This window comes from Pelmatolapia mariae, linkage group LG8 (assembly GCF_036321145.2).
Source record: "Pelmatolapia mariae isolate MD_Pm_ZW linkage group LG8, Pm_UMD_F_2, whole genome shotgun sequence".
Lineage (NCBI taxonomy): Eukaryota > Metazoa > Chordata > Actinopteri > Cichliformes > Cichlidae > Pelmatolapia > Pelmatolapia mariae.
The window spans coordinates 18,298,276-18,321,282 of NC_086234.1; the positions used below are offsets into that span (position 1 = coordinate 18,298,276).

The 23,007-nt window shown below is 39.9% G+C and overlaps 1 protein-coding gene and 1 long non-coding RNA gene across 2 annotated transcripts; both read right to left on the minus strand.

The window, feature by feature from the left end:
• Window positions 1–793: 793 nt before the first annotated feature.
• Window positions 794–11,473, minus strand: LOC134632637 (leucine-rich repeat-containing protein 4B-like). The gene is made up of 3 exons (XM_063481360.1): window positions 10,963–11,473; window positions 6,437–7,037; window positions 794–6,319 (listed from the first exon to the last, which is right to left on the minus strand). The coding sequence occupies exons 2-3, from the start codon at window positions 6,677–6,679 to the stop codon at window positions 4,343–4,345; spliced, it is 2,220 nt and encodes a 739-aa protein (XP_063337430.1). The 5' UTR covers window positions 6,680–7,037; window positions 10,963–11,473; the 3' UTR covers window positions 794–4,342.
• A 5,962-nt stretch (window positions 11,474–17,435) lies between these two features.
• Window positions 17,436–19,873, minus strand: LOC134632640 (uncharacterized). Its single transcript, XR_010573785.1, has 3 exons — window positions 19,792–19,873; window positions 18,427–18,848; window positions 17,436–17,545 (listed from the first exon to the last, which is right to left on the minus strand). It is a non-coding gene; the product is annotated as an uncharacterized LOC134632640 (long non-coding RNA).
• Window positions 19,874–23,007: the final 3,134 nt, after the last annotated feature.

Below are 23,007 nucleotides of genomic sequence, written 5' to 3' on the forward strand. Positions count from 1 at the left end.
ATTGGAGAATAGAACATTGGAAAATCATTGCCTGGTCTGATAAGTGTCAAATTCTGCTGCAACATATGATATATACCAATATGATAGGGTTTGAATTTGGCATAAACGACATTGCTCATGGTGGTATAATGGTGTGGGGGATATTCTTTGTCACACCTTGGGACCCTTAGTACAAACTAAGCATTGTTTAAAAACATCACAACATACCTGAGTATTGCTGCTGATCATGCCCATCATATTATAACCACATTGTACCCATCTTATAATGCTGCTTTCAACAGGATAAGCTGCCATATCAGAAAGTTCAAATCATCTCAAAGTGTTTTTTTGAACATGAAAATGAGTTCACTGTCCCCAAATTTCAAGGCTTTGGAATGTGGTTTCACATCATCATCAACTGTGTGCTGTTATCATGTCAATATGGACCCAAACCTCTGAGCAATGCTTTTAGCATCTTGTTGAATCTATGCTATTAAGAATTAAATCCGTTCTGAAGGCAAAAGGTGGTCCCAGCCTGTATTAACTCTAATAAAGTGACCAGTGAGTGTATATAGCCATGTTTGCTATAATTCTGTAAGAAAGAAAAATTACATTTCCATACAAAAAGATACTTCTAAATGCAATTATTTTATAACATGACTGGGGCAAGCCATAGTGTTGATCCAAAACCTTATTTTGAAAGTATTTCCTCTTTCCTGATTAACCTCTGATAAAGCAAACGTGTGTAGGTAACAAAAAGTAGGTCAGAAAATAAAGTTTAAACACAATTACACTTGACATATTTTTCATTTTATATTATAAAATTTCACGCAATAACTTATTTGAAAGGTCATTTGTCATTTTAAACTTGTTAATGCATTTCATATTTAGAATAGTTGTTGTTGTGTTCTGTAGGATGAAATCACAACAAAAAAGGAAAGTGGTATGTTTCTAATAACAGACTATGTCCTTACAGGAAGCAGAAAACTGAAATCACACAAATAGTAAACAGCGAAATAATATACCTCTCAGTCACTGCATGACAGTCATTGAAGTGTAAATATTGCACATGTTGATTTTGCTATAACTCAAGAAATACACTCTTCTGTCACACTGTGTACCTGGATGAATTTCTGAGGGGAAAAAAATGACATTTAATGACAATCCATAAAGGCCCAAACTGATAATACCACATACTAAGATACAACCAACAACTGGAAATAAAAAACAAAAGAAAAAGAAAAGAAAACACATGACATTTTTATATATAGTTTTTTTGTGTAAAGTAATCTAAAATTTCTGTTGTTTTGCACATTTCTCTTTCAAATCTTTTAAAGCAGACTATCTTTTTTATATTGTTTTATCAAACAGAACAGCTTACCTTTAAAGAACCAAAAGGTCAGTCCATTTTCTTGTCTCGCAATTTGGTGTCTCAGATACCATAATCCATTTCATTAAGGAGTTTTGCCTCCAACAAACCAATAAATGTCACTTGGACAGAAGCATCCATTGTAAGCAATGGGTGATGCAGAGGATACAAACATGTCAGAACTCCATCTGTAGCCAAACTCAATAATACAATTAGGTACAGATGATCGGTATGTACAGTCTCAAGCTTGTCAACTTCATTAAAAGGGGTCATATATTTCTGAACATTACGAGAATGAGCTTTCTCTGCAGTAGCATCGAGCACAGAGTACAATGGCAGCCACAATACTAAGATGCAACAAAAGCCATCTGCGTTTCCTTCAAACGTTAATAATAACGATGATAACCTTGCATGTCGTGTTTTACGAATGCTCAGAGATTTGAAAGGAACATTTCCATGCTGATTAGGTGAGTCATCATCATCATAATAAAACATTGCTACAGTAATGTTCAGGTAAAAGATTTGTTCCACGGTTAACGTGGAGAAATGTACCCTCATACACGGCACACAAGGAGGTATCTAGTATGCTCTTTGAAATTTGACGACGGAGCACCAAATGTAGCACATCAAGGGGGCAGCCATATGTTACGTCTTTAGAATTAATTTATATTCTTTTTGTGTCTCTGTGGGGATACAGTTAAATCCTGCCCTCTAAATCTGTTGGACAGGTTGCAGATTTACATTGACTATGTTTTTTTTTTAAATTATATTTATGACCAGAAATAATAACATAAGGTTGAGAAATAATAGAGAAATGGCTGCAGTTTAGACAATCCAAGTTACAAAAAAATCAATACACATGTTCAAGGCATACTTGAAAAATGCCTTAGCTTGCTAGCATTAGAAGATGTTCCTTTCACAGATATAACAATGTGAGAGCAGATTCTGGATTTTGTCTAGCAGCATCACTCTTATTATCATCACTGTTACTATCAATACTTCATTTTATGCCTTCTTCCAGAATGCATGAGCTCATTGCTAATGGCAAAATCCTTCTTTTGAATAGAAAATACCTCATATACAATGTATAGCTTTGAGGGACACACACACACACACACACATCCCAGCAAAATTAGACCTTCATTACAGTCAACACTGATTTTCCATTGTCTCTGGAATAACTGGTTACTTGTCCAGTTTGCGCTCAATTGCAACAAACATTACTTTTCCTTAATTGTCTGTTCACATTTCAAACTTTGTCAGCACAAGAGCAGAAGAATTACCATGGGTGAAGACTAATTTTTGACAAACCCGCCTTCATTAAAGGATTAGATCATGAAAACATTCATCTTCCAAAACCAGAAGTGTAGCCCATCCACAGGCAAGTCGCTAAAAGCCTGTCTGACCGCGTTAACAGGACAGACAGTACGTGTCATTACCAGGGTGACTAATGGCTAAACCACTAACCATACATTCAATCCAGGTTTTAGCACAGAGAACTGCACAATGTCTCACTCTTTACCTGCGTGGTTGCCATATTGACCCGATACAACCCAATATATGATTGATTTATTTCACACGTAATGATACATGGCTAGACAACTGTACACATTATATCAAACTAACAAAAATAAAGAAATACATAGTTGAAACGCAAGAAGCGTAAATGGCATTTAACATATGAAAGTTACACTTTAAAAATGTGGATCTTACAATTGTCATACAACCAGACATTATTATTATTAATATACTGTACATTTCCTTTCATTCCAATCTTCTTAAGATGGATGTTCACTCCCTTCTTGAAAGCTGCTGCAGATAGATGTCGACTCATCCTTATGACAGCATTTCATGGCATGATTATGGTAACCACGAGCAAGGAGATCATATCAAATTCCAGTCTAAAAGCAAATATCTGGCTACTGATCTGATTCAAATAACACATTGTCAACACTTTAATTTACCCTTACAGGTCTTTGCATTGGATTACCTGTTCGTGTTTGTTTTTACCATTAATTGATGCTGGCATTTAAGTATCAGAATTGTCAATTCAAATACCAAGAAGCTGGCTTTTACAAAATACATAATACACTTTCAGAACACAAAAGTTTGTAATGATTATTACTGAAACAACAGACAAAAGTTTGTCAAACAGAGATCTGCATTTACTGTAATACAACCTAAATGGACTTTATGCCACAAAGCCAATTCAAAGATTCACAATGAGTGTTGCAATTGAGCCCTTATGTTTCTGAGAAGTAGCCAAACTTAAAACATATCATAACAAACCTCAACTATCGCCGCCCCTGATTATTCACAAAGAAACAAACTATACCAGCTTATACATCCACCCCAAAATATGTCTGCATCAGAGTCTGCAATGATACATATTTAGATGAAAATATATTTATATAATTTGTGGATTTTTCACAGTAGTTTGCACTGTACCCTTTTGTCCATCTATTTATGCCTACATAATTTTCACCTTGAGGGAGTCTTTTGAGTCACTAGAGAGAGAATGTGGCTCGTGTTTTTTTGAGGAAGAAAAATGTCTCTTGGATTTTATTCTGCAATATCTCTGGTCTTCAGTGTGGCAAGTGCTGTGCGTGTCTTTCAACTCTGCTGGCCAACAACGGTTTGGGGACTGATTACTCTGAAAGGCTAGTTTTTTTTTTTCCTATGAGAACACAGCTTGTAGAAACTGCAAAAAACATTTGCTTTGGCACAGATTTACATTGTAGCAATGTCCATTCCTTGATCTCCATGGCCATGATCGTTACTACAAACACAAGTGGGCCATTGTGGTAATCCTTGGCTCAGTACACTGTCACAGATAAGTCTATGTGTTTGTGTATTGCCGTTTCAGTCTATCCTCTTTCCTAGTGTAATGTCAGTGCACTCTAGTGTCTAATCATTCTGCGCATAAACCCAAGATCAATCCCCTCTCTGTCGTCAACTCTCGCTCACTCTCACTCGATACTCTCACTTTTGCTGTTAGATTTGAGTCTCTTGTACATTTTCCTTCGAACTCCCCTTGAAAAGAAGAGGTTCCATTTGTGGATTCTGGCTTTGGCCCATGAAACCCTTGATCGATCCATGTAAGCCCATGGTAGGCATGGGCAGAGACATAGGCAGTGGTGGGGACATCGAACTGGGGATGGTGTTGGTGCCATTGCCTGATGAGGTGAGCAAGTTGGATGTTGAGATCGGGACAGAGGTACAGGAGATAGGGATATCTTGACCTTGCTGGCTCTTGTTACTCAGGATCCCTCCTGGCCCCATCCCTTCACTGCCAATACTAAGACCCATCACATTGTTGTTGAAATGATGTGTCTTGTAGTAATGGTTTAGCGTATCGGTACGACCAATGTTGGGAAGGTTGACTATTTCTGGATGATGTATCCGTAGGGTTCCTTCTCCACCTGTTCCAGAATTCATTGTCGAACCACCTGAGATGCCACTTCCTGCTCCGGCTCCGATCTCATCCTCTACATTCACAATTTCAATGGCTCTGGCTGGGCCGTGGTGCTTGTGTAGCTGGTGTTGCTTACGGAGTTTATAGAAGACCACCAACATTACTGCTGCCATGAAAGTAATGGCCACAAAGCAACCAATGATGATCTTAGTTGTTTTCATTACATCATCCAGGCCTGGAATGTTAGTTACATGTTCTGGGGGCTCAGTCACTGTATTTTCAGGAGCTCTATTGATTCGCGGAGACAGTGAGGAGAGAGAAGAGAGAGAAGGCGTTATAGTAACACCAGGTTGGTGGACAGTAGGATTAGGAAAATCTATGAAGGTCTCGTTAATATACTGTCTTGCAGACTCCTCCTCGTCTGTTCTTGGCTCTAGTGTTTCCACAGTGACAGTGGTGAAATAGCTGTAGGTGTTGCTGGGGTCCGAAGCAGATACATTGAGAACGGCGGATGCAGTGGTATTTCCAGCAGAGTTGGTTACCATGCAAGTGTACTGTCCTGTGTCTTGCATGGTCACATTTGTGAAGTTCAGTGTTCCGTCATGGAGCACTGAGATCCTAACTCGGTATGATCCGTGGGTCATCAGCGTGCCATTTGGAGTGAACCAGTTCACAGAGGTCATTGACGTTCCAGTACGACATTTCAGCTCAGCAGCCATGCCTTCAGTGACATTGAGGTCAGTGGGTGGCTCAACAATCACTGGGGCATAGCAGGTAAAGTGGCTCTGGTCTAGTTCTCCAATGTACTTGCCCTTTAGACCTGGGGGTGCGTGGCAGCGAGCACAACAAGTGGTGTTGCTGGGAACTGTTTCTTTCAGCCACCAGCTGAGCCAGAGAACATCACAGTTACAAACCCAAGGGTTATGGTTTAGATGTACCCTCTCCAACTGGTGCAGAGGGGTGAAGAGGTCATGAGGCAGGGAATGCAGGGAATTGTGAGAGAGGTTTAGCTCCTCCAAGTTTTTGAGGTCATCAAAGGCATTACGTTCAATGACTGACACTCTGGAGTGCATTAACCACAGCTTGCGAAGTGAAACTAGACCTTGGAAGGATCCAGGCCGGACTATCCCGAGCTGGTTCCCTGATAGCTCCAACTCCTCTAGTCGCACTAATGGGGTGAGGTTAGGTATGTCCTTCAAGCCACACATGCCAAGATTCAAGAAGCGCAAGTTTATCAGACCTTCAAAGGCAGCCTCTGAGATGAAATCCAGCTTCCTGAGTTCCCCTAGGTCAAGACGCCGTAAAGAGGGAACACGATGAAAGGCAAACGCCGGCAGCGTCTCGATTGGGTTGTTTCTTAGCCATAGTTCCCTTAGCTTGCTTAGATACTCAAAAGCTTGGGATGGCACCACTGTAAGACGGTTGTCAAAAAGCTCCAGTGTATTGAGGTTAGGAAGACCATTAAAAGCTCCCACCTCAATCTGTCGGATGTGGTTCTTTGAGAGCTGGAGGATTTCCAAATGTCGCAGATGCTTAAATGTATCAGACTTGATCACCTAGTGTGGAAACAAAAAAAGGGAGGCATATTGTAGCAAAATTAAACATAATGCCCTCAAGGTATATATCTTTAAAGTCTTAATGTGTTTTCCATTTGTGGATGAAGCCAAAATTACCTGAATTGAGTTCTCTTGTAGATTGAGGTATCTTGTGTTCTCTGAAATACTGTCAGGGATTTGATCTAAACTCCTCCTTGTACAGATGACACGGCTTGCCTGATTGGAGCAGATACAGGGGGAGGGGCACGGGGGTGCTGCCTCTGTCAGCTGAGGTCCATGGTTGTGAAACCACAACAAAAGTTGGACCAACCAGAGGAGGGGGAAAGGGGTACCTGGACTGGTCACCATGACAACACGCATGGCAACTGAGTCATGACCTACCCCTATTGCTAAGAAGTTGATAGGTCACCTTCAATCAAGCGACTTTAGGTGCTTATCTTGATGTTCATATTTAACGCTCTGATTCTCTTTTGCTCCTTCAAGCAGCCCCTTAAAAACTGAGGAAAAAGTGCAATGCTATATTAAAGACTTTATCAATAATAGATTCTTATTTTGCTTTTGCTCATAGTTCCTTGGTAATCAAATACTTGGGCTTTCTCAATTTTTCATTTTAGAGAACTCTGCATTTTCTTCCCATGACAATTATTAGAAGAGAAATCAAATTTAGGGGAGGATTTGCTTGTGAAAGTGTTGTCACGATGGAGACTGTTGGTTCTCACTGTAAGGGAAGAGACAAAAGAAGAGAGAGGAAGGAGGTCAAGTGAGTGCACAGTGCAGAAAGATTTACTTTACAAGCCTAGGACACACATGCAACTATTTGCAGAACTGAACTGAAAATCTCTAAATATCACCAATATCTCCTCTGGAATAATGGTACAACTTTCTATTCTAAAGACGTGTCTATCAAACACTGAGTCAGCTGCCATTTAGGTTTAAACCTAACATCGGGGTCATGGTCTGAAATGGCCACAAAATTCTAAAACTGCAAGTTGGGTCACAAGTGCTGCAGCAGATCCATTAGGATGACAGTCTCGTCATCCACTTTATGATACTGGCATTCTTCAAGCCAAATACGCACTGACAGAGGTAGACTCTCACATTCCCAAAGAATGCAGAGTGGTTGTATGCAGTTACAAGTCCATGTGGCCCTAAGGTTAATGCAGAAATTCATGCAATCCATCATGAAGCAGCAGCACAGCATTACAAATGAGGTAACAAATGATGCCTGCATGCAGTAGTTTAGCAATTAAGACATGAAGGAATGATTATTGACTCTTGACATTTTACTGCAATGCACATGCGGTGCCCAATATGCCACGCTAAATCGGACAAGATTCCCCCAACAACTAAAACTGATGAACCAGACATGAATATGACAACTGGATTATACAGAAAGAGGAAAAAATGGTGCAAAATAAGCTTTTCTGTTTGTTTGTTTTTGGGGGGTTTTTTGAATTCCTGAATGTGCATTGTGTTTTTCAAAAGCCTTGTTTTGGTTAATCGAGTGTCACACACACACATCTTGAAACAGAAATGGCTGCGAGCATCAGCAGACTCACTAAATTTAGAAATGCTTGGGCTGTTCCCCTTATAATGATTAGAAAGAGAAAGTGCTCATTGTTTTCTCAAGCACATAATTCTCGTCACTATGACTCTGGCAGTCACAAGTCTGTCATGTCTGAGAACAAATGATAAAAGATCCTTGTTTCCTGACACTAATATAAACACAATGTCACCTCTATCGATACGGCATTTAAAATAACTCTTGGATGCATTTTTAAAAATAAAAGAATCTCTTATTACTGTAATAAACTGTTTATTCTTTCTTTTTTTATGAAACAGCTCCATGGCAGTCCTTAGCATCTCCTCTCCTATGCAGCGACGATGCATGCGCCTAGAAACACTGTTGCTGTGGCAACCTGCTCACTCACCATCTTGTGTTTTTACTGTCCAGTGCCCTATTCCACATTACTGTGTTTAGCTGAGCTTGATCAACATTTTGTGTCCAAAATGGATAAACAGCGCCTTTGCTGTCTTAATCAAAATGCATTTAACTCAAAGCTTATAGTGTATGCTTGCAGTATTTGCTATTATAACACACTCGGTAAGAAAAGCCAAAGCTGAATTTTGGAATTCTGTTCATAGGAGACAGAACAAGGTTGAACTTTGGCCTTCAGCATAACAACAGCAGGAACAAATCTGCAACGAATCTTAATCGTCAAGGTCTGAGGATCAGGTCAACATTGGTTTTCATCTAAAACATACTTCGAAGAAGTTAAAGCAGCTATTAAGAAAGCTCGTAAGGGAATGTATGCTAAAAATAGACTTTTTTCAGATGCTTTGCACATCCCACTGACTCTCTTGCCCTGTCTCTTTCTCTCTTCGACACATGCCCACATCCAGATCTACAACCATCGTAACTGTAACTGACACAAAGAAATGACAGCACATACGTACATCCCAGATAAGCTAATGGATGTAGACGTGTGAATACAAATAAACCAAAATATTACAGTAAGCAGCTCCTTTGCACCAGTCCTCATTATGGTGCTCTTTACACTGCTGTCCTTCCTTGAAGAGTCTCCCACTCATCCCCATCTCACAGCTAATTATGCATTTCAATAATCTGACTGGCTCTCTTAGACATCAGAATTGTATCTGATTCAGAGTAGAGGTCTGATAGTTGCAATGATTCATGAAAGCATCAAAGCAAAACATCATTAATATTCAGCCGGCCAAAGAAGTACCAGTGTTTCATACGCTGCTACTTCATTAAAAACACACAGTGATGGTGGTGCTATGCCTTTCTTTCCTCCCTTTTTTTTTCCTTTTAAATTGAGCGGTGTTCAAAGTATCATATAAACACAGCTGGATGGAAAGTATTTCCAAATTCCTCCAGCCACTTTCATGACACTTGAAGTCTAGAAAGAAATGTAAGCTAATGGTGAAGTTTTGGCCCCACACACAGCCTTTTTTTAAAACAAACTTGCTTCCTTCATTGCATCACTGAGGGAAAGATGCATTCCCCTTGAATAAAAACCCGCTGGCCCTTGTAATCAATAAGTTGTTTAATGCAGCACTTTTTCCCTTAAGTACAGTTAAGCACTTGAGCTGCATTTGTTCGTTGCATTACATGGGAAATGTCACTAAATGAGGTGGTGCAACCAGTCAGCGGAGAGCACCACACTGTATTGTAAAGAGCTGTATTGTGGGAGAGACCTTGAACCTGCAAACATGCCTGTTGACTTCACCTGCCATCTTTAAGTTCTCGACAACAGGAGAGCAAGAGAGCTACAAAATACACCGTGATGGTCTTTATTTCTAGAATCTTGGCCCATCTGATCCTGTCGCAGTTGGCCTTCTTCCTGATCTTTGTCCAAAATGTGTTTTCTAGGGCTTCTTGACATAGCTGAAATATTGGCCACATTAAATTCTTCAAACTAATTTCACTTAAATGAATCTCTCTCTCTTTGTTTTTTGTTTTTTTAATTTTAGCCCTTTGTGTTCGTGTCAAAAGCAGATTGCAACGATGTAGATATTGATTATTCGATCAGGCCTGAGAGATCGCTCACTCGTTAAAAGACAAATTAGCTGAAAGCTGCTGACCAACTGCTACAAACCAATCACATCATCGCGAGTGCCTGATTGTATCAATGTCTTCCACTCCACAACTGTCATTAAGGTTTATGAAGAGGCCAAAAAACAGAAAAATGGAGAAAAAGATTTGTGGTGCTGTTGTTTTCAATAAAAACTGAGGCTGTGGGTTGCTTTCTTGAATACAAGCCCCAATTAGACCTCATGTATTTACAGATGCTCAAGATGAACACAAAGCGACACAGGTGCAGCAGGGCCAAGATCATCTACTGTAACTATGACAACACCAGATTGATTCAGGACGTGGGAATTGGGGTAGGATGGATGGGACGCATTTCACCAGTATGGATACATCAACCACTGTTAGAGAGAGAGAGAGAGAGAAAATGACAAGCTCGTGGCAAACGTCTTCAGACTTTTAACAATTCCAAGTTGTTGTATTTTTTTCTTCTTCCCCCTATTTTTTTTTTTCATCACATCTCAAAAACCCATAACTTGCCCATGTTTTTCTACCCTGCAGTCGCAACCTCTGATCTGCAATCTCTCCTCATCATATAGCCTGTAGCATAATATCTCCTACAATTGAACAGAATGGCCTTATTCATCTATGCAGCTGCGCTCACTACGGCGCACCTTCTCGGGAACGCAATTGAAATTCTGAATAGGCCTAATTCTGCACATGCTGCATTACAAAATGGCTTGCATCCATCCTCTCTTCGGCGGAATAACAACACGACTGCACGCAAAATAACCTTTAGGTTCATTCATATCACCTGTGTAGATGTGCAATACATAGGTTTGCGCGTAGAAGCGATTCCTTTTAATGCAACTAGCACAGATTTATTCCACTGGCATCGACGTGGACTGTGTGCTCATGTTAATTATTTGCTTAAATCGTTATGCATCTCAGCTTTTTGCCACACTCAATTTCTTGTCCCCTCCTTTGGCATCTCATGACTTTTTTCGGCATCACTCTCGATTAGGTAACAAATGTAATAATTACGCCAGCCATTTCACTCCCTTCTACCTGTACAGCCAAAATAGCCTACCTTAATGTTTCGGCGTCTGCGGCGTGAGGTCGATGTTTTCTCTCCCCCTCTCCGATCGTCAGTTTTCCAACCTCGCTATCAGTCTCTCCTCTTTTTTTTCCTGCTCTTCCCTAAATTGATTCGCTTGTTTCCACGGCTGTGAGCTGGCTCTTGTTCTTGTAGGCTAGATCCGCAGCGCCAACGCAACGCGGGGGGCTACAGTGATGGCAGGTTAAAGATGAACACAATCCACACTCACGCGTGCGCGCGGAAAAAAACAGAGATCGGCTTCGGGATCGCCGAGGAAAAAAATGGTGTTATAATTATGGCACGGAGGAACGAGGTCGGGGACGAGTGCATCGATGCGCCTTATCATCCTTGGAGAGGAACGCAGGTAGCAAACGCGACGGCGCCCGCTGGGCAGAGCAGTTTGCGTCCAGCATAAGCGGCTCTTTACGCACATTCCGTATGTTTCAGTCTGAATCCGACTAAGACAGCATTAGGAGAAGAGACGAAGGAGCACCGACCCGTGGATGTGGCTGCGTTTCTTTGGGTGTATTAAAGTGAACGTTCAGAGCCGGATTCCAAAATGAGAGATATTTCACGTGTTTGCTTTCCGCGTGTTTTGTGTCTCACATCCCCCGGTGAAACTTAAGCTCTGGGCTTGTTATGAGTAGCCGTGTAGTCACATATTTATTAATATGACTCAGCAGCACTGTATGATCGGGAGGGTAACCTGAGTCAGTTCGTTTCTCCCTATCAAGTGAGATTTTGAGCATTTATTATTATTATTTATTTATTTATTTATTTATTTATTTATTTATTTATTTATTTATTATTATTTCATGGGCACTTTCTTTTAAAACCCACCAAATATTAACAGAAATAAACCTTCCTGATTCACTGAAAGAGTTTTGTAGACTCTGTAATGTTCCCATAGCTAACAAGAGCATTTGTTTTTGTAAGATTATATCTAGCAAATCAATGAGGCCTGCTTTCTGCAGACTGTGCATATGAGTGTTTACTCCAAGCCTTCCCACCCTCTTAAAAGGCTAAAGACTTGTTAGATTTAAGCTGTAAATAAGGAAGCCACCAGCACTACTACTTCCTGTCAGCACCCAAACATGTAGAACACATACACTGCAGGCCTGTGAAGATCCTGACCGTGAATTAAACCATACTTCTGAGCCTTGCAAATGTAGACGTGAAATATTTTGTTAAGGTTTTCAATTAAGCTGGCTCCCCATCATCATGAAGCGTAATGTAATTAGTGAATTGAGAACAGTATGACCAAGTAAGTGGCCAGTTAAAGAGATGTTAGCTCATAAATGATTTTCCTCTATTGAACATTGACATGTATGTGTCCACATGTGTCTGAAGTACAGAAGAAGAGAAGCCCCCTTTGCAGTTTTACAACTACCAAAGACTACTTTGTGGGTAAAAATAAATCTCAGTGCATCTTTGCTCTGTCTCAGCTCACACTAAAGGTCAAAGGACAGAAAAGGCCAGTGATGCTTCAGAAAGACCCCCGAGATATATGCACTCTCTCTTTCCCTCCATCTCTCTCTCTCTCTCTCTCTCTCTCTCGCCTTCCTTCCCTTCCCTCCCTCACCCTTTCCCTTGCTCCTACCCTCCCTCTCGGTGAATGCCGTAGTGAGCATTGTTCACGACCACTAGCTTTTACTGAAAGCTGCACAGCAATGAGGTCTCTGTGCCTTTTGCCTCTCTCTTCCTCTACCCTCCCCCTCCTCTGGCTCTCTCTCTCTCTCCCACCCATCTACCTCTCTCTCCTTCCCTCTCTTTCTCACTCTATCTCTCTCCCTCTATTAAATTTCCAGTCACACAGTGGTGCAGAGGATATTCCTCCTTTCCCTCTTTCTTCCTCTTCCCTCATTCCCCCTCATTCATGTTAAAATCTTAGCCCATATTCCGTCTCTCATCCAGCCCTGGACGCCTTTCACTGCTTTTCCGCCACTCTCGGCTCCTCTCTCCGTACATCTTTTTCGCCTTCCATCCCCCGCACCATTTAAAATGATTCCATGCCGCCCCTGCCAAACCCACCCTGTGCCTTTGCTCTCCTTCTTCCCCCCACTTTCTACTCTATGTCCTCACTGTGTCATTGCACATTGTATCTGATATTCCCTTTATGCATGTATAGTACGCTTGTGTGTGCGCAGGCACCCTTGAGCGTGTGTGTAGGAGCGGTGGACTGGAGAGAGGGAGAAGGACATGCATTTGTGCACAGTAAATGAACAAACTCTCATTGCTGTATTGCTTGTGTCATCAGTGCAGGAAGGCTCTCGGACGCGAAATACAGCAGAGAGAGCTAATCCCGCTATCCAGAAGACGGGCACATGGCATTTCTAATACAACCCAAACCCCATAAACTCTTAATGCTGTGTTAGGAGCCACAGGGGAGGAGAAAGGGAGGGTGAAGAGGATTTGGCAGCAACATGCTATTGCCAAGACATATGTGGCATGCTGATAGCACTAGAGAGGTGCAGCTCACACTGTGTGGAAGCGTTGGAGGGGTGCTGATACACATCAGTCACTTGTATCGTTTTAGGAGCGACAGGCCTCGCCGCTCTGGAAGTGGGTGACTGAGTAATTGCACGTAGTTCAAAGCGAAGATTAAAAATGTCGCTAATTGTTGGAGCAGCACCTCTGACGTTTGGTTCAGTCAGAGCACACAGGTGATCTGTTTAGTGGTCCCAACGGCATTCAAGTGAAATTTTAAACCAACTTATATTTCAGTTATTTTTAGAGATTTTATTGAAAGAAAGAAAAAAAAGTTGAGTTGGCGCTCATTGCCATCTGGTGCCAGAGAATAAGAGCGATACGAGAGAGTTTCTACTTATTCGTGGCGATATCCCTGTGCGTGCACGTGTGTGTGTGCGCGCGTGCTGGAGAGGGAGAGGGAAAGAAAAAAACAGAGAAAAATCCTGGTGTCACAGTATCTTAGCAACTGCCTCCATCTCCTTGGAGACAAGAAGTGACATCACTTCCTGTCTGTGAGAACTCAGTTTTGGTTTGTACACAGTGTGTTTGTGCATATGATTTGGAGGACTTGGATGTGCGCTGGCGTGCTGCCACGTTCGTATGCAGATGTGGGCCCGCAGTGTGCGCGCTAATCCAAGGAGGAAGTAATCCACTGTTTCACCGAGGGCGAGAAGATTAACTGAAAGAGGAAAGTTGAACTTATGTGTTTGTTTTTCAGTCATTGTTTTGTGAATTTGGGTGTAAGATAGTGAAGTGCTAACATCAAGGTGGATACTGAAACAACGTTTAGGTCCAAATATTTGTTCAAGTCATCCGGTTTCAACTAATTTTCATCCATGAATATAATTTGTAACCTAATTAAGATAATTATTATGTTTATTTTATTTTTTCCTTAAACATTGTCACTTTGTAAAACACTTGCATTTTCTTAATTTCTTTCCTCTTTTTTATCTTTACTGCTAAAATACCAAGTTTAAGAGTTTTCTTCTGTTTATATTGGCCTCCTAAACACCAGCTGAGCTCCACTCAGAGAAAACATCATCTTCAACTGCCATCTTGTGAGCAACAGAGTGTAGTGCAATTACCATTCATTATGAGTTATGAGTTATTTCCTTTAAGGAGTTTACCAGCAACATTTTGTACTACATTTCATTCATTTGCATAGTTAAAAAATATCTTTGGTCCATGCATGGCCTTCAGCCTGACCATCAGCACATACAGTAGAAGGTTTAACGTCCCTCCCCATTTTTGTTTGGGAAAAAATTAAAAATGCAAAAACTGTCAAAATATGGAAGAAGAAAGTGTCATAATAGGATGCCATGAAGTCTGCTTGGAGAATCCAGTCATATCTGTCTTGCCAAATGCATGTACATTATCAGATGTTGCATGTGTGGCCGATTTCTACCTATAGGTGGAGCTATAGTGGTTGAGATACACAAAGTTTGAAAAAACAGTACTATCCCTGATCAGAGTACTAACTCTCACGACCTTTAAGCATACAGCTATAAATTCTTTCAAATTTATAAAGAAAAACTAAAGTCAGCTTCCTTGGTTTGTCCCCATTAAAATGCTGTTTGTTTTCAGTTTGAGTCCCGGCCATTTCATGTAACATAACATTTCACACATTGAGAGATGTGCCTATGCACTTGGAGGTTTGATATAGACCATATATTGCAGGAAGCATGGTACAGAAAATCCTGAGGCAAGTCTCAAGAGCTGTGTCAAGAAAATTTGGCAGAGTGAATGTGAAATGTTAAAAATGCAAAATGACTCTGAATGAAATTGCCAAGAAAGATCATGACATAAACCACAGACCCTGCCAAAAATCTGGGTCAATACATGAGAGAATACCGAGCTTTAACCTTCCGCGAGCAGATTATTACTATGCAAGGCCTCCGTGAATCAACAAAGTCAGCAACACACAAAGCCAGACCATCAAACAGATCAGCATATGATTTACAAGATGTCCCAGGGGATATCAGTGTCCAGCGTGTGCCAAGCGTCGGCAAATGTTGCACACTTCAGCAAGTCATTCTTATTCTGCTACACATCTTTATCATTAAAGCTTCCTCAGTCAAAGGGAAGAGCGGAAGAGAAGTCAAAGGCTGCAAAGTCACTGCTGCAGAAACCTAAGCCGGAAAAGCAGACATGTACACATGCAATGCAACCTGGACGTTTCCAGACATTACACAGGAGGCATGACGATGTATATTTCTGTCTTTTCCTGTCAGCTCCCTGGACTTTGATGTGATTTAGGAACTGGTGGTAGTCTGATGCATTCACAGCCAGTAGGTGATTGTGCTTGAAGGAAACAGGTGATTAAATATACTATATTACTATAGAAATACAAACACTGGAAAATTTGCTTTTGTAATTTTGTAGATAAAAAATTAAAAGCAATTTTAATACTTTTATAACCAACAAGTGTAACATTACAAAGCTCATGTCAAGTCCAACCTTAAATCCTACAAAGTGAAGCTATTAAAAATACAGTTCAAATCAATCATTGTATTAAATATAAATGGTTCTAAGAGGGTAAAATCTTATTCTCTTCTGTTTCCTCCTTATCTTTACCTCACCACTAGGTTTACAAATCTCAAGAGTTTTTGAATGGACAGTATTCACATTTTGAATTTAGCTTATTTCATCAGCTAATATATGAATACAATGATTTCGACTAAACGTCCATCAAGCACTTTAACATAATGTTTTTGGACATGCTAGCATGTTGACATTAGCCTTGTGTACTGTAAATGAGGAAGTCTGATAGATGACAACAGAATCAGTTTAAGCCTGGATCACAAAATTCCTTTATTAAGCCATGATAGGGCTACATGTGATGCAACCTATCTGTACATTTGAATGAGCAGAATGTGTCATGAGTCACACTACACTGTTTTGTTTAGTAACAGAGCAACAAATAAGCTAATTGATCAGCCACAATGGAAAGGAAAAAGCATAAATAATGAGCAATTCAATTCATGCAGACTCATTAATAATATAGTACAATCGGACCGAAGCTGAGTAAGCATTTTACAAACATCAGTCCTAGAGGAAGTGTCAAAGCAATTATTTCATTTTATGCAGATTTTTTTTGCTTGTTTTCACTTTTTGTCTTCTCTTTTTTTCCTGATTTTGTGGTCTTTTTTTTTTGATGATCTTTTTTTGATTTGTTTCTTTGCCACCATTTTCCTGGGAGGTTCAGCTGCAAAAAATAAATAAATAATGAATGCATTGCAGTTAGTACAGGGTAAATTAAACTACAACTAATACTGCTGAAATTACTGCAGGCAGTGAGAGTGTTCCCATCGGATATGTGTAATTTGGAATATCAGAACTTTGATCTGACTGCACTGTTCAAATATTCCAAACGGGAAGATCTTATATGCAAGATTAGATTATTTGGCTCATATTACAGAAAACATCTGGAGGAAACTGCTGTTTCCACTTCTGCCTGTGAGCGTGAACATACAACAACATACTGACCACCTGGCACACCGAGCCAGTGTGAAGATGCCAGTATAGTCTGGTCTGTATTATTGTTGACCAATACATGTAAAAATGATGCGAATCCAGATGAATCCATGTTTATTTGTATCTGTTTATCCAGCACTTTTTACTGAAAAAAACAACGTAACTTGTGTAATTACCTCTTCGCAGACCATCTTCCTTGCCTTTTTGTTGCAAGGACATGACAGAAGTCCTTTCTTCTCATAAAACAAACAGTTAACAACAAGTTTGTCGTCCATCTTTCGGTTATGTGGCACAGTGTAGTTTCGGTCATAGGTGTGATGCAAGGCCACCACGACCACCTTTTTACCTCCTTTGAGACAGACAAACAGAAAACACGAGTGGTAACGTGCAGAAAAAATACCAAAACAAACAAAAAACTTATCATAGATTGTGGTGTGTTTACCTGAGATGTTTGATAAAGCTGAATTTATGTCAGTCTCCAAACGACTGACAATGGGAACGAAGACAATAACAGCCTCACTCTTATCAGCGAACTCCTCTTGTATTGCTCCTCGTTTGAAGAGTTTTTTGAGAAAATCAACATGAGAGCCCATCGTCTGTCCATCAACATGTGAATAAATTTTTACTTTTTCTGTTGGAAGAAAAAAATGAATAGCATCAGAGTTCAGATTATTCACGGCCCTGTTGTTCTAGTCTAGGATCCCAGAGATCAGGGAGTCTCAAAAGTATACACAACTCTTATACTTAATTTAATCTTTTGTTTGACTTTTCACTTTTCAAGATGAAATTATGCAAAAGCAAGGAAAAAAATAAATAAGTGGAAGAATTTATTGTAACATAGGCAAAGATAACTGGAAATACAGTACATAAATATAATTGTAACAAGCTTGAAAGTCAATATTTGGTATGACCGCCATTATTCTGCAACAAAGTCTGAACTCTAGTCAGCTTTCTCTTCATTTGTACAACTACAGTATTTAGACTAGTTAAATAGTTCTCCAGACTTCTTGAAGGACATTCAAAGCTCTTCTTTGGATGTTTCTGTGTTTTTTCTGTTCTCTGCAAAGATGATCCCACACTGCTTCAATAATGTTGAGGTCCAGGCTCTCGGAAGGCCAATCCATGACTGATGCTGCTCTAATGTGTATTTTTCTTTGGAGTATTGTAGTAGTGTATTTTCTAATGTGCCTTTACTACATAGGCGGTGTTTGGGATCATTATTGTACTGAAAAATGAAGCTGTTTTAAATCAGTGCTTTCCAGATGGTGGATCAAAATCTGATGACACTTTTCTACAATTATAATTGCATCATTTGACAAGACCCCCAACACCAGTGGCTGAAACGCAGCCCTAAATCATGACAGCGCCTCCACCATGCTTTACAGATAAATAGATACAACTCACTGTTTCACCTCCTTTTCAATTTTAAATCATGCTTCTTCTTTTTTTAATGTCTCTGTAAAGCACTTTGAATCACCTTGTTGTTGAATTGTGCTATAGAAATAAACTTGCCTTGCCTTGCCTCCTGACCTCCTCCATGATTTGAACCAAAAATTTCAAATGTGGTGTTACGTTCCCCTAAAAGGGGTCCAGGTGATGAGGGAAAGTAACAAAAAGTGTCCGGGTCAGAAAAAGGAGATGGAGGCAAAATTGTTAAATTAAAGAGTTTTATTAAAGTTTCTATTAATAACTCAACTAAAAGAGACGGGCAAGCCGCTATCACCATTTAAGGAAACAAACAAAAACTCAGGCATCGGTAAGTTAACTGAAAAGCAAAGAAGAGTTTAGTGACCAAACACACTCCTCTCCACCGGGCAGGAGCAAGCAATCACAAAATACAGCTCACTAGCTGCAGCCACCAAACACACACCTCTCTGGCACCAGAGCTCACCTTTCTCTGGGCTTAAATACCTTTAGTTGCTGATGTGAGTCACCTGTACAAAAGAAAAAGGTGGCACCTAAGGCATGAGACGGTAGGACACACCCACACAGGCAACTTCAGGAGGAGGCCCTGCTAGGGCCGTAACATTTGGATTCATCACTCCATTAGACCTGTTGCAGCTGATTTTCAGTCCAGTTCTTCAGTAATTTAGCATACCTCAGCCTTTTTTTTTTCTCTATTTCCCTTCCTTAAGAATTCTTGATAGCTAAGAGTAGATGGAACAACTGAGGAGCCAGATGGATCTCTCAGGTCATGTGTCAGGTCTTGGCTGGATTTTTTTTTCCTGTTTTAAAGGTATGACTTTCAGATACTGTTCATCTTCCTATTGTATATAGGTTTTGCCACATATTCTTTTGTCCTCCACTTGTCCAATTTCCTCATGTAACAAGTTTTTAGGCAGTCACATAGTTGGTGCAAAAATGCCATTTTATGCTGTTTAAGCTGATTTATCTTGGGCGTGTTTCAAGGATTAAATTAACAAAATGGGAACAAATGCTGTGTTTTGTAACAGGCACCTATTAACAAGATACAATTAATTTATTTGCTTTGCTTTCTTTACGTGTTCGCATAACACCAGTACGTCTCTTGAGTTAGGTGCCTTGTTAATGCTTGCTAGTGCTAATAGGTCGGTGTTAGGTGGCATAAACAAAGCTTTCCAAATGGTCAGCTACAAAGACTGGACTGAAAATGAGTGAAAAGCAGCTAACGTCAAAAGAGAGAGTTATGGCTTAAGACCACTTAAGACCAAAAAATAAAATACATGAAATTACAGTTCTTTGGAACAAAATTAAAGAAACGGGGAGGCCCAAGACTTTTGCACAGTATTGTAGTTTCACTTTCACACATATATTCTATAAAACAATTTATTCAAGCTCCTTGGTGGTAGTAACATATTTCTGAGTAGAATTCATATATATATAAGCAGTTAAACTTACTTTTATTCATGTTGTTGTTCTTCCGTTCCCTGCTAGCCTCTGATACAGGAACCTGACGCTGAGGACCTGCTTTCGTTTTCACTTGCGATCTTATCTGTTATGACGCACTTTGTGTCATGTAATGCCAAAGTCTGGCCGACAGGTGTCAGTGTTGTGTCATTGCTGGGCATGCTGAAAGGAAATAGATGTCATGTAGAAATGTTATCCAGTGATCCTTATATATTTGACAGCTGGAGAAAACTGGATGCCCTTTTTAACCCTTAAAAAGGGTATGTTGAAAAAGAAGGGAATTTGAAGACACAAAAATACACCGGGCCAGTTGCAGTGCATGATGCCACCCGCTAAAAATCTGGAATCAGTCCTTCAGCTGTGTTCAGAATGGAAATTTGCACGTCTGAAATCAAGAATAAATCATTTCTTTCAAGCCGTATATTAAAAAAGAAGATAAAAATGTTGTTAATTGGCCTCCTGATATACAAGCAACACTGTGTGACTACATGTTTGTCACTTAACAAAACAGTTCTGTGTGTGCATTTTTTTTCCAAAGAGGGTGTGAACGGAAACTGTGGGAGTGATTCTTCAACCATCTGTAATATAAAGTTGCCTGGCTCATCTGTATCTTCCCCCAGTGTCTGATCGGAGTCAGGACAAGCCGACGAACCCTCCCTCCAGGCTTCGCTTGCCTCTGACAAATGAGCCGTGCCGCTGATGGAGTGAGTGGTCATTGGCACCCGTATTCAGTGAGCTCCCAAAGACAATCAAACACTTTAAGAAATATGTTGTGCATTTACAGACACATCATTCATTCCCTAAACATAGATCATGACTCATGCTGTCAAGCCTGACACCCCCACCGCTCTCTCTCGAATCTCAAATCTAAATATGAGTCTTAGTTAAACTGAACGGCTAAGGAGGGGAATGTCTCACTTTTAAATTTGCTCCTGGAAAGCCCGGGTGGTCTCTCATATCTTTTTTTTTCCTAAAAAAAATGGCACTGACTAGATTGTTCCACATTGCACTTCTGTCATAGTTTATATCAGTCAAAAAAAAGGTTGTGTCCTTCTCTGTAATGAGCTAGAACAAGATAAACCGTATGTTCAGTAAATGAAACTGAGGTTAAACTGATTTTCCTCCACAATATTTTTGATTGTTCCACTGAAAAGTCAAGCTGTACACGCGGCAGAGGTGATTATAACATTTAATCACTGCGCCCCATCGCTGAGCGTAGCAGGCTTCTCGCCCCGAGGTTTGATTTACCCGCCCTCTTCCTGAGGAAAAATCTCATTCACTAGACGGATTGCTAAGCGGGTCTCTCCAACCAGCCCCTATAAATCATTCTTTAATCAGAGGCTTCTCAGATTGGGCGCAGACACCCGCAGGAGCACCACTGTGACACCTCAACTCCTCCCCATGCGTCTCTGCAGTCCGGGGAGCTTTCATCCTCTTCTCTTTCCACTGTGAGCTTGTCTGCATTTGTTTTTGTCATCAGGAAGTGTATGACCACACAACGATGCTTTAATGCCTCCTTCTGCTACAAGGAGAGGGGAGGTCTAACAAGATCAGGAACAAGACTACTGATATAGAAGCTGGAAAACAATACAAAGAGCAAAGTGGACAACTAAACCAGTCCAAAGAGGCCCTGAGACCACAGAAAGTCCAGTCTTACAACATGTGTGATACTGCAAATATTGGTATCGATCCCATACCAAGTAAATATAGGGACAGTATTGTTGATACCAATATCGATACCGATACTTTTAACCTATGAAGGCAGCTTATGTATGGGAGAGTAGTTGTTATGATTTATGGCATAAATCATCATGAATTTGCAAATTCTGAACACATTTTAATGATCACTAAATCACTGTGATGTTGACTTTTCACAATAATTAGTTAACACAATAAAAAACACCTTTTCAGCTTTTCATGTATTTTGAAAGTAGGGTTTATTTGTTTGTTGAGACCTGAAATGTAAATGTGTCTGGGTCAACTTCTGTTTTTACAGTGTGCTATAGGCTATAAATAAAATAGGCCTGACAGTCAACACAAAAAGGCTACATACTTAACTTAGAGGATGGATACAAAGTATCGATCCACTCATGCTAGTATCGAGCTGATACAAATATCAGCGTTGGTATCAATTTGGATCAATCTGCCCACCTCTACAGCCAGTTTGTGCTAATGTAAGGAAACGTTTAATTGGGAATTCAGGACACAACACGAAAGTTCAGATGGCATGACAAGTTGGATCATGCTTTATCAAATGAATGAAGACCAGAATAGTTATAAGACATCAGTTGTTTTATTTGGTAATTTGTTTTTATGGTGGATATTACTTAATTAGATTCAAATATCACACAGGATATATTAGGCCTGCTGGTATTTGGTATTTCACCCCAGGGAGGTTTCTTGCAATTTTAACCAGCCAAGCTCAAAACTTCTGGCCATTTGTTTTGTATATTACTAAAGTTATGATCACTAATCGCTCACAAAATAACGTTTTCTGGTGGAAAATTACCTGTTTGAGTCACCAGTATGAGTTGAAAGCAGTGATAATCAGGCACACTTGTGTAGGCGTTTATTTTTGTCAGCAGCAGGTGTGGTTTTGTCTGAGGATGATGTGTTTGTTAATGCAGTTATGAAACCTTATTCAAATAGAAATACACATTTCATTGTATTTAAAGTTAAATGTTGTGTGCAACAACAACTCATTATGAAGTTGATTTTGATTATTGAATAAATTATTTTCACATAAAAAATGTCAGCAAATAATGAAAAGTTCTCATCACATAGTCCTTTTTTAACTTAAAAGTGAAACTGATCATTAGTAGGTGGTGATTAATTTTCCCAGTAATGGAGTGTGAAGTAAATTCTCACATTGGGACATTTAGAGAGTTGATTTTATCCAACCTCTCTGCTGACTGGATACAGTTTTAAGGTCATGAACCATAAAAAAATGAAAAAAAAAAAACGAGAAAAAAAAAACTGTGTTCAGTGTGTTTAAATTTAACCTCATCAGAAAAGATTGAACCAGTGCTGTGATTGGTCCAACAGGAAGAGCAAAGCTTGCTGGGTCTTGAAGTGTTAAATTATAGATATTTAAAGATATTTTTACTCTCGTGTTTTCTGGTGTGTTGGTGTAAATCAGCTCTAATACTATTAATTTTATTAACAAAAATGTTTCACTTTACGTTAATAAAGTGCTTCAAATATTAA